The sequence below is a fragment of the Jatropha curcas genome, chromosome 9 (assembly GCF_041381405.1).
Source record: "Jatropha curcas cultivar XTBG-Jc1 chromosome 9, XTBG_Jcur_1.0, whole genome shotgun sequence".
Classification (NCBI taxonomy): Eukaryota; Viridiplantae; Streptophyta; class Magnoliopsida; order Malpighiales; family Euphorbiaceae; genus Jatropha; species Jatropha curcas.
Window position 1 is genome coordinate 5,965,069 of NC_143159.1, and position 11,582 is coordinate 5,976,650.

Consider the following 11,582-nt stretch of genomic DNA (forward strand, 5'->3'; position numbering starts at 1 on the left):
TAAATCTGAAAATCAACATTTTAAAAAAAAAAACTTTAATTTATAAAATTATTTTATTGAACGTTGTTGAAACATATGAAAAATATTGATTAAAACTTGTGGTATTATGTAATGTTATCAATATTCGTAATTTTAATAGCATAATAGATTTCCTTTCTCAAAATTGAAGTTATTACGAAATTAAAAATATAATATTTAGAATGAATTTGCTTGCACGCAATATATATATATCTTTATATTTTTCGATTTGTTGATTTTGACACATGATGAGCTTTTATTGATTAATGTTATTTTAATATTTTGTTAAGAATAAAATTTTAGTTTTGTAGATAGACGATAGGATACTTTTCTTTTTTAAATATTCTAAGTATATTCGTACAAGTAAAATTGAAATATAATGCATTATATTTTGCATTAAAATATAATGCATAAAAATGCTTATTTTACATGAGTTAGTTGAATGTTTTTTTATTTGAAATCAAAAATAAGTATTCGGGTTTCTTCAAAAAAAAAAAAAAAATTTCGGGTCAGAAATGGGAAATTGAAAATGGATGTAATGTACTAACTTTTGTAGAGAAAATCAAAAAGGGATTTTGTAGGTAGAAAATGACTGAAATAGACCTATATATAATTATAAATAAATATAATAATTGGGGCAGCGTTGTGTTGTGTTGGATGTTTGGATCAGAATGATAAAAAAAGGAAATGTGGCTTTCACGTGCCCAACACATGCGAACAAGTGTGGCGTGTCGGCCGAGCTGTATACATCTATCATCTCTGATCAACCCTTTTTGGACGTTCATATGCGCACGTGATCTGCATGTGATCACCCGCTTACTGTTGAACTTGATTTGTAGGGGTGTTATCAAACTATTTCACCCGTTCAAACCGATTCAACTCGATTAAAGACTGCAGTTTTAAAATTGATAGTTTGATTTAATTTTATAAAATTTAAAAATCTAATTTTCAACTCAATTTTATTGTTTTAAAGTCAAAACTGTTCAAACGGAGCTAAATCGTTTATATATGTATATTTGAATCTTAAATAAATTTTTTTCTCTATATTGATTTTTACATTGGATAATAAATTATGAAATATATATTGGCTAGTAATTAAACTATAATTTCATATTAATTATAAAATTATTTTATAAAAATTTCAAATGTTAAAGATTTATGGAAAATAGATTAGTACTGTTATGTAAAAATTAATTGTGAGAAAAAAATATAGTTTTCTATAATTTATTGATAATAAATATAGAAATAAACTAAAATTAAAATTACCATACAAAAGAAACTCTCTCCTCCCTTAAATCTCTTGAACAAACAATTTAAAATTTTAACAGTACCTTACAAAACTTCCAAATCATATCCTAAGTGGAAACCCAAAAATGGGGCGGAGACTTGGAATTTTTGTTTCAAGTCTTCTAACTTTAATTAATTTCATTGTGGCTCATATGCTTTGCTTTGCTTTTAGACAGTGACAATTTGTAAATTGGAATTTTAATTAAACATACAAAATATCTATTTATTTATTTATTTGAGATACCACAAAATATCCATTTGGAAAGGTACACCAGAAATTATTTTAGTATGAAGTTGACGATGACCAGCTTTCCTTCAAGTGATTAACTTATGTTAATGACTTAATTTAATTTAATTTTGAAATAACATCATTTATATGTATATTATATATGATCAAGCTTCTTGGAAAATGACTGAAAATTGTTCCATCTCATGTGATTTGCATTATTAATTAATATTATTATCTATCTATTGATCCCTTTGACAGATGCTGTCATCTATTTTATCTTTGATCTCAATCAAGGACTTTGGATTTTCGAGAACAGACATAGATTAAAATTTCCTTACATGTTCACTAAATGGCTTACAGACATGACACCTCTGCAATTATGTTTTAAAATATATATATATATATAAACACAGTAAAGAGATTGCAATTCTAGAATCTGTAATTTTATGTATGCTCTGTTGCACTAATTTGAAGTGTAACACTTTTTTTTTTCACGGTCTTTAATTACCATCTTTTTCGGAGAATACTCTCTTGTTCCATAAATGTAGACTTGCTTTTCTTTTCTTTTCTTTTTTTTTTATTTACTTCTTTTCAAAAGTGTTATTAATTTCTTAATTTTATAATATTCCTTCATCTAATATGCCTTGTTATCAATAATTTTTCCACTTAGCTCTCTGGTGTAAGTAACATGTAAATATCAACATATAGGCATGTTATAAAACATATGGATAAGATTTATTCTCTCCGTCCCAAATTGATAGATACATTTTCTATTTTATAGAAATTAGAAAAAATTAGTTATTTTAGTTAAAAAAATAAATAATAGATATTTAACATATTAACTAGTAACTTATTAAAATGACAAGTGAACTATCATTTGATAAAAAAAATATAGAAAGTAATATTTTGGAAAGAGCATTTTCATGATAGCTCATTTTAAAATATTTGAGTATTTATATGTATCGAGTTAAATCTTTTTTTTTTTTTAGTCAATTTTAAATTACATTTCTTCTATATCGATATAGTATTCAAGAATATTATTCTTAAATTTTTACTCGATGAGATAGAACTTTAAATAATAAGGAAAAAAAAAATCTAAATCCTACTAATCATATTCGTTTCATGTATATATAAATACCTATATGTGCATATATATTACCAAAATTTGTAATTGTTTTCTAAATTTTATAATTAAAACACAAAGTTCTTATTTATAACAACTAAAATTATACTCCCTCTGTTATATTTTATTTGTATGGTTTAATAAAATACATATATTGATAATTTAGTCAATAAAAATTATTTTACTGTTATATAGCTCGCAGTATTATTTCGGCCTATAAAAACCTCCAATAAATTAAAAAAAAAAATGTGATGTAAATAATATGAATATGAATCGGCAAGTAATATTATGATACGGTAGGGTCCAACAACCCATATGGTGGTGTAGAAGATGAGGAGACAAAAGGAGGGTCAGAAAATGATTTTAGCACAAGTAGGTTGTGAACTTGGCAAAACTTGGTAGGGTTAGGGACCTTTAAATTATTATCCTTAGCCTTTCTTTGAATTACGCGTCCTCATAAAAACTAAACTGCTACACACCAAAATAATGGTCTCCCTTTGAGAGGGATGTACTTCATTTTCGAATGCTATTTCTTCTATTCAACTAATCCAAACCCTATTTTCTGTCTTTACCTGTTTTTTTAAGTCTCCTATTAGGAGCTAAATGACGACTTTGTGAACAGAAAAATACATTTCTGTAAGTGTAATGTAGCTTTGTTCTTCTTGTAAAGGAACCAAACTTTCTTCCATTCATTTTAATTTCCTTTTCTCCTTTTCTTTTTTTGACAAAGTCAATAGACTCAAATTCACACATTAAATATAAATAAATAAACACCCTCTTCATGCGTCCACCAATGAAAAAATAAAAAACTTTACTCCTTGAAAATATTCTATATATATATATATATATATATATAGCTAAATTAAGCAACGAGAGACAAACACACACACTCTCTCTCTATCTTACACTTTTTTTAACACCCTCCATAACTCTCTTTCTTTGTGTTTGTATCCCTCTCTGTCTCTCTCTGTGTTTTCTGTCTGTGAAAACACCAAGAGGATTACAAGAATATAATCTGCTCTTCTTGTTGGCTCAGCTCTCTGTGTAAAGAGAGTAATTAAAGAATCAAGATTCAAGAATATCAAGAATCAAGAATCAAGAAAAGAAGGGCAAGAATCAAAAGGAACATGGGTAATGGGTACAATCACCACCAAAACTTTCAACTCTACCATAAATCCACATTCTTGCCTATGTTATGTTCAAGACCATCTATCAAAGATGTTTGTGTTCCCAACAAATTGGAAGATAGATCTATGTCCTTCTCTAGTGAACCTTTATCGCCAAAGATTGGTTGCATGGGTCAGGTCAAGAAACACAACAAGATAATTGGCTTTCCTACTTCCTCTTCTTCTTCATCATCTTCTAACAAGATCACCTTCACAACAAGAAACGACATTCCTTCTGTTAAGTACTTTAAGCTCAAGAGAATCTTTTCTGGTAAGAATAATTTCACTAGCACCATTTCCACCACTAGTTGTAGAAGAAGAGGACTGACCTTGGATGGTGCAAAAGGAATGCCCAAGATTGAAGATAGTAAAGAGAATTCAGTTTCTATTAATATTGCAGAAATGGATCCTCCTTTGCCTGTTATCAAAAAAGTGCATAAGCCAAATGGAGCAGGAGAAGAAGAAACTCTGTGGAAGAGAAGATCTGGTGGGGTTCCACTGAAAAATTTGCAGTTGAAACAGATTCAACTTAATAGACAAAATTTTGCACCAACTACTGTTTGAGAGGTAAATAATTAGGACATGTAAATGGGTTTATTTTTAATTTGAATTTTGTTATTAATTGATCAATTTCAATGTTATAAAAGCAATCGAATTACGGTGATGCTATAAAGGATATGTACATGAACATGAATAGATATGAATATATATCTAAATGGCTATAAGATCTAGTTTGTTACTATTATTATTATTATTATTATTTTTTTCCCTTTTTGAGTTCTTCTTTTCCTGCTCTTTTTATTACAAGTCTTGTAATGTCTTTTTCATGGCGGTGGTTAAGGGTGGTGGGTGGTGTCTAGTCCTTTGGGTCGGACCAGCGTAGTCTTTAGTTTGTCAATTCCATCAAAACCACATAAGAAAAATCATGTTAAAGAAGGTGCATAATGTTGCTTTACATAAGCAGGACTGTGCTTGGATTAATTATTTATAATGGAGAGGAAGAGAGAAAAGAAAAAGAGGGTATAGAGTGTACAAAGGCTAAATGCATAAATTTGATGAGTAAAAAAATTGTTCGAATTTCGAATTAGATGGTATTGAGGATTCTAGAAGGAGAAAAGAAAGCCATCTTATTATGAAATTTATACTTTTTTTTTTAAGAAAAAAAAGACGATATATAATAAATTGAATGCGTGCAATTGCAAATGAAACAAGAAATGACATCAAACAAGCATCAGTTGAAAAAGTTAGAATTGGGAAAAAGAGGACATCTAAGTGTCGACACAATTATAAAATTCAAAAGGCCAAAAAAGAGAGGAAAATTAGTGGTAAGCAAAAGTAACGGAAAAGATAGTGTCAAGTCAAGACAGTCATCTTCGACAAAATTCAAATAGTGCTTTAGAAGAAACTCGTTTGGAACTTGAAAATTGAAAACTTGACATGAAAATGACGAGCGCAGTAAGGCCATTGACCCACTGTTACCATTTTATACGGTATCAATTTAAAATCAAATGCTAGCTTCCAATTATATATAAATGACAATCTCAAGCATTCGACTTAAATAACAATCTAAAGTAACAAAACCAGGCAACCCCTTAAAATGGTTCTGAGTTAACTTAAAAATGTAACACAACTGACTGATCCATATAGAACCGAGAATCTTGGGAACCAAGAAGATTGAATGAGTAATATGATTTGATACACCAAAAGATCAAATTTACGGAACATATTATTACTTGTGATAGGTAAGAAACAGGCTGTGACTGAGATCATGTCCCTATGAAGCCATCGCTCTAATATTCACCTAATTTCATGCTACTAAAAGATAAATTTATACAGGCAAAGGTACAAGTCAAACTACACAGCAATTACTAGATCATAATCAACCCTGTTCTTTATAAGGAGTCCAGATCAATTTACTAACATCGACCTCAAGACCACCGCGACCAGCAGCTTTTAGATGACGGTCCAACACTTTAGGATCTGCACAAATCACATGCTGCCCTTTCCTGTATTGAATCAATTCTAGGCTCTGAAGGGTGGTTAAAATATCCTCTGCCTTGATGGCTGTCATGTCACTTAGCTCCTGTAAAAGAGTGATTGGAGAATCAAGCTAGTCAAATCAAATAATATGGCACCACCAATATAAACCAAACATTAAGAAATCTTATATAAATATAGTGACAAAATGATTTCAAGTTATTTTGCACGAAGAAAGAACTACAGGCAATAGCATGTGTTTTGTGTCTCAATTAACCAGGTTATTGAATAATGGGGAAGATGAAAAGTCAGCATTTTTTGCATGTGTTACCACGAGAAAAGAAAAGAGTTGTGAACGGCATCAACTTCCATGGGTAGTCCCCAACAGAACTAAGATTCACAAAAGGCAAAAGGAGCAGTTGAAACTGCAGAATCAAACTTGTCTTGGCCATAAATATATACCTTGATAGAAATATTGCCCTTGTGCTTTTTCAAGATGTCCAAAAGAACTCTGGTCCAGTATCCTCTGTAGCTCAACAACCCTAGGTCAGATAGTGGTCTTTCAGGTGTACCAACTTTACCCTCTTTCTTTGAAAGTTCATACGCTGCTCCACACAAAACAAAAAGTTTCACTATCAGCTATATACAAGAATAAACAAACTAAAAACATGAATAAGATCTATCTTTATTACATGGACAAGTGAAAAGCTACTGTGGGTAGCGCAGATCTAGAATTTGGAATTAGTACTAGACACGGTTGATCTTATTATTCCCTTACAAAAGGTTCAACCATAGCAACGTTGGATAGTTAAAGCATTTGCAGATAATTGTGCCCAAATATTGATTAAAAACTTGAATGCTGGAGAACTTCAGGAATTTGGGCATTCTAAACAGGTATTTATAGATCGACTTAATTGAAGATGACAATCATCTTAATTATGCAACTTACTATCCTCTTATGTTCAAATATTTAGAGAATAACATCTCACAAATTGTTAAAATTTATTCCTCAACCATAAAATCCTTCTCACCAAATAATAATAAAGTAAAAAGGAAAACAAGGCACAAAAAAAAAAAAAAAAAGAACCAGCACATAATTCATGCAAATATTCACATAAGCTAATAAAAGTAGGAGACTATTTGGCAGAGAGCTTACAGAAGGCAATTAAAAATTTTCCATAGCCTTTCCTTTGGTAAGGAGGAAGAGTAAGAATACATGCTAAATTATAGGATTCCTCCGAATGCTTTTCCTGTACCAACATCACATAGAAATATATTTGGTTATAATATTATTAAAGTTTCTGAAAACATGCATATTCACAACAAAGGTGAAGGAATGCCACCTTGAAACTTGGCTAATCAAGCAAACTAATAACTAGAAGTGGATTCACATGCTTCAAGCAATAGTATCTTGTAAAAGTACTCAAAGCAATAGTATTTCATGTGAAAATAGGAAAAATCACGTAAAATGGTGCCAAAAGAAATATTTCAAATGCTTCTCAAGTCACTGATGCTGATGATTTAAAGATTTCACCATAATGTTAATCTGTGTTGCGACCTGCATTAATAGCAATGACAATGCAAGAGAAAGAATACCTTGGAAAAATATCCAACCATGTGACATCCTCGATCATCACATTCACACAAAACATAGAATAGAAACAGGTCAACATCATAATAAAGAGTCTTATGATCAAGAAACAGCTTTGCCAGATAACAAAGGTTTTGCCCATAAACTTTGTTCTTTTTGCCATCAACCTGTATCAAAAAAATTCAAACCCAAATGAACCACTGCCTTCAGATATGGCTTTCACAGAAGGAAAATAAATAAATAAATAACAGGAGGTTCTAAAGTGATGTGAAAATTACACAAGGATAATGCTGGGGAAAACACCAATATCACATCTCAATGTTTCAAAACCAAAATCAAATATGCTATTTTCCCCAAGTTCATTGACCTTTTGGGTTTACATTAAACCAGGAATTAGTTTGTGTGGGTGGAAAAGAAAACAATGGAAAAAAGAGCAGCAGTCCTTTTATCAACTATAACATTGGCGAGCATCAATATAAGTTTTGGACAACAGATATCAACTGCATATTTGCACCAGAAACCCCCCAGAACAAGATATTAGAAATTCAATTAAATAACAGCATAAGTTCCAACAAACTCATTTACATAATACATACCTCAAACATTGACAATGTACCGCTTCGGTAAATCTCATCACCAGGAGGATGCTTGAGATCACACTTCCTCTGCACAAGCCATACCAAGAAATTAGAGAGAGGAGCAAGATGATGGATAGAGAGAAAAAATAACAAAACAACCGCTCAACATTTCATAATTATGTACAAAAGTAAAGGAAAATAACTAAAAAAAGGGAGAAAAAAAGGATAGAGAGGGTTAAACCAAGATAATCAAGTGCAAATTTCCTCTTTCATAACTACAGTTGACGTGTTAAAAATCAAGTTGCTGGGCAATGGTACAAAGAAATCATGACGACCAAAACAATTCCAGATAAATAATCCAGACAAGGTTGTTTAACAGCTCAAGTCACAAAGCATCTAATTCTCATTAAGAAGGATGAAAAGTATGAAATTTGATCGAAATTTGATAGACAAATTCATGACAAAGCATGTTATTAGAGCGATTACAAATGAAAAAAAAGGAGAAAAAAAAAGACCCAAAGAAGAAATTCCATCATGACATGATGTTTGAAACATTTCTCTGGAGTAGAGAGAGCTTGTTTGCTCAAACTGGATTTCTAAGAAACTTAAGAACATGATGAACACTGTTCACAATAGATTGCATAATGTACAAAGAAATCCAAACTTATAAAATGATCAGTCAGTATTCAACTCAACCCCATGGATCAAAACTATACTTAAGACTGGAAACATAAACTTCTCATTTAGAGCAGACACAATTTGAGCACAGTAAAGCTCAGAAAGAAATTCCAGACACAGCTCACCATATGCCTTTGAAGCTGTTCTTTGCGCTTCATGAAATTGAGGCAAAACTCACAAAAGTACAGCTTCACAGAATCATTGTATTCTGGTGGAAAGGGGGAGAAGTACCATGTCTCGATCTCATATCTTCCAAGTTCAATAGTGGCTATATTTTTCACTTTGGTGAATTCCTCGTGTTCACGTAAGCTAGCTGCATCAAGCTCCTCATGGCCCTACATTCAGATTATAAAATTCAGAAAGTTCAATATGGTTTCTTGTGGCCACATTTTGTCAATTAATCTCCCAAGTCTCAAATCCTTCATAGGGATCATAGTTGCTATTATTATGTCTGACTTTTTGTTCAAGTATAATTCTGTTCACATATGCAAGTGTAAGAGTGTGATATGGTGTCAGGATGCAGATCAGAGAGAGAGATCATAAAAGTTACTAAAGCTTATTCTATATGCATCTGAATATTTTAGGTGTCTTAAGAGCAAATTATGCAATTCACTTGTATAGCATAAAAGTGATCAGAGAACTCATGTTTTCAATGCTGGTAAACCAAATGTATTTGATGATTCAAAATAATTCTATGAAGCAAACAATACAAAAACAAAGAACATGTTGAAACTTGCACATACCTCCACATGTGTCTCATCAATCTTACGTTTCTGGTGGCGTGTCATTTTCAAGCTTGTTACCTGAAAATATCATTTATAAATTTCTTATAATCAGATCAAAGAATTAGGAAGAAAAGACTCATCTGAAGGAAGCTCGTACCAGCAAAAGATTTTTAAAGAGATAAGGGGGAACATTTATCGTAATCTATGCCACTTAGAATAAAATATGAATATTGAATTAGCATTTTGCCACGTCTGGTCGTCAAGCTCCATATCTTTTAACAAAAATTATTTTTTCATCTGATATAGAGAGTGTAAGTGTCATAACATGCCAAACATGATCCATACAAATATTTGAAGTGAGGATGTCATGATGCAATTACTGACAATTAAAGGAACAGATTAGTTACCTTATCTTCCACCTTCTCATCAACAACAGTCTCCACTGAATCAAGATCTAGTTGTTCAAGCTTCACCCATTCGTCAAGCCTCCTATTAACTGCAAAGGGTAAATGTAAAAGATAAACAACAATGAATAAAACTTCAAAAAAAACAATGTATGAGGTTTCAGAGAAATGAGGAAAAGCTTTCAAAGAAATTTAATATAGGCTTGAAGAATGCCACAAAAATAGATATGTCCAAAAGCTTCAACACACACCCATGCTGCTACGGAAAAGCTTCCCAATACGATAGTATTAGTAGTAAGCTCTCAAAGTTGCTTAGTCCTACAGCAAAGCAAAAGTAAGTGATGCACTAGTTCTGCAACAATTGGCACATAAAGAATCTATTCAGTCAGTTCTTTCTTCTGCTCTTCTTCCTTTTCCTTTTTTTTTTTTTTTTTATTTTTGTCTTTCCAGAAGATATTTTTAATAGTTAAACATCTGTAATGGTTCCAACCATCTCACATATGCATACGCATATTTTATACTGATAAAACCTTGCCTTTTCTTCAGTACCATTATTTGTCTGCTTCGACTAGTCTTTTACTAGTAGGATTGCCTTCCAAGTTCCAACCAATATTTCATTCATTAATTTATCCATTCTCCCATATTGGCTGTCAAAATTCATAACACAGATCCTTATAGAATACGCTAAGAAAAGATATTTGTTCCACCAGGAGAATTCGAACTTGATTCAAGACTAAGCTACAAAGGACACGGTTGACCAAGCCTGAACATAACTGGCTTTACGTAGGTTCAATTTCAGTTTGTATGATGACATAAATTTGGTGATCCATATATAAAAACGGCAAATGCTAAAAACTGATTCATCAAAACAAGCAACAAAATTTAGACAAGTTTATTCATTACCAGACAAACGCCCATTTTTATACTTCCAAGCATATAAACCCTAACCCTAATTCAAATCCTAAGCATCAAAATTAGCAACCTACAATTAATTGATACTTACACTCGGTGTAATGGACGTAATACTCGTAATCATTGGGTCCACCGCACTGCATCTTGCGGCGCTCGATGACCTTTACCTGGTGGTACTTGCCGTCCCTCCAACGGCACATCACCCGAGTACCTACCTCCAGTGGTAACATACTCGCCTTCCGCTTCTTCAACGAGTCAGATTCCGTTAGAATCATTTCGGCAGCCAGAGGAGGCATTCCTTCAACGGCAGATTGAGGCTTTCGGTCGCCGTCGGCAGGGGCCGAAGTTGCAGATCCGTTTTCCGGATTTGCTGGAGTCTCTATAGAACCCATTGTTGGTCTCGGATGTTAGCAACGAATGGGCTCGCAAATCTACAAAATTAAAAAATCACGGGGCATAAAGTTGGGCTTTTTTAGGCCCATGCTTTCTCGTACCATTTTCCGAAACATACTCGGACCTCGCCCTTGTGCTGTATTGCTATTAAATAAAAGCAAACATTCCATCTAAAAAACAGATGGACCAAAAAAATCCGGAAATTAACTTTTTTAAAATTTTAATTAAATCGAGTTCAAAAAAAATTGTAATTAAATTCTTTTAATTTATCAAATAGTATTTTTATTTATTTTATCATTATAATCTAGCCTTGTTAGAAACTGTTAAGATGGTTGACAAGTATGGAAAAATAAGTTAAATTTTTTCCTCAAAATGTGTTGATTCATCCGACTAGCTGCCATGTGGCATTCTATTATCAACTGAGTACACTCTTTTTTTGGTAACTTAAAAAATTTATAATTACCAAACAAGTATAAAAATTATGAATTGTGAATGCACTTT

At 31.9% G+C, this 11,582-nt stretch overlaps 2 protein-coding genes across 2 annotated transcripts; one reads left to right on the plus strand and one right to left on the minus strand.

The window, feature by feature from the left end:
* The first annotated feature begins 3,225 nt into the window (after window positions 1-3,225).
* Window positions 3,226-4,583, plus strand: LOC105638872 (myotubularin-like protein). The gene has a single exon (XM_012222756.4). The coding sequence runs from the start codon at window positions 3,785-3,787 to the stop codon at window positions 4,385-4,387; it is 603 nt and encodes a 200-aa protein (XP_012078146.1). The 5' UTR covers window positions 3,226-3,784; the 3' UTR covers window positions 4,388-4,583.
* A 931-nt stretch (window positions 4,584-5,514) lies between these two features.
* LOC105638873 (histone acetyltransferase of the MYST family 1) lies at window positions 5,515-11,108 on the minus strand. Its single transcript, XM_012222757.4, has 9 exons — window positions 10,780-11,108; window positions 9,780-9,868; window positions 9,391-9,450; window positions 8,773-8,982; window positions 7,988-8,056; window positions 7,397-7,558; window positions 6,957-7,050; window positions 6,263-6,405; window positions 5,515-5,906 (listed from the first exon to the last, which is right to left on the minus strand). Exons 1-9 carry the CDS (start codon window positions 11,078-11,080, stop codon window positions 5,703-5,705), a joined length of 1,332 nt encoding a protein of 443 aa, XP_012078147.1. The 5' UTR covers window positions 11,081-11,108; the 3' UTR covers window positions 5,515-5,702.
* Window positions 11,109-11,582: the final 474 nt, after the last annotated feature.

Bases quoted from the DNA above. Each gene is read 5' to 3' on its own strand.
- LOC105638872 (XM_012222756.4), top strand. From the start codon at position 3,785: ATGGGTAATGGGTACAATCACCACCAAAACTTTCAACTCTACCATAAA.
- LOC105638873 (XM_012222757.4), bottom strand. From the start codon at position 11,080: ATGGGTTCTATAGAGACTCCAGCAAATCCGGAAAACGGATCTGCAACT. The intron at 7,559-7,987 runs GTATGTATTATG...TTTTTGATACAG, and splicing joins GTACATTGTCAATGTTTGAG to GTTGATGGCAAAAAGAACAA. The intron at 5,907-6,262 runs GTATATATTTAT...ACTCTTTTACAG, and splicing joins AGGGCAATATTTCTATCAAG to GAGCTAAGTGACATGACAGC.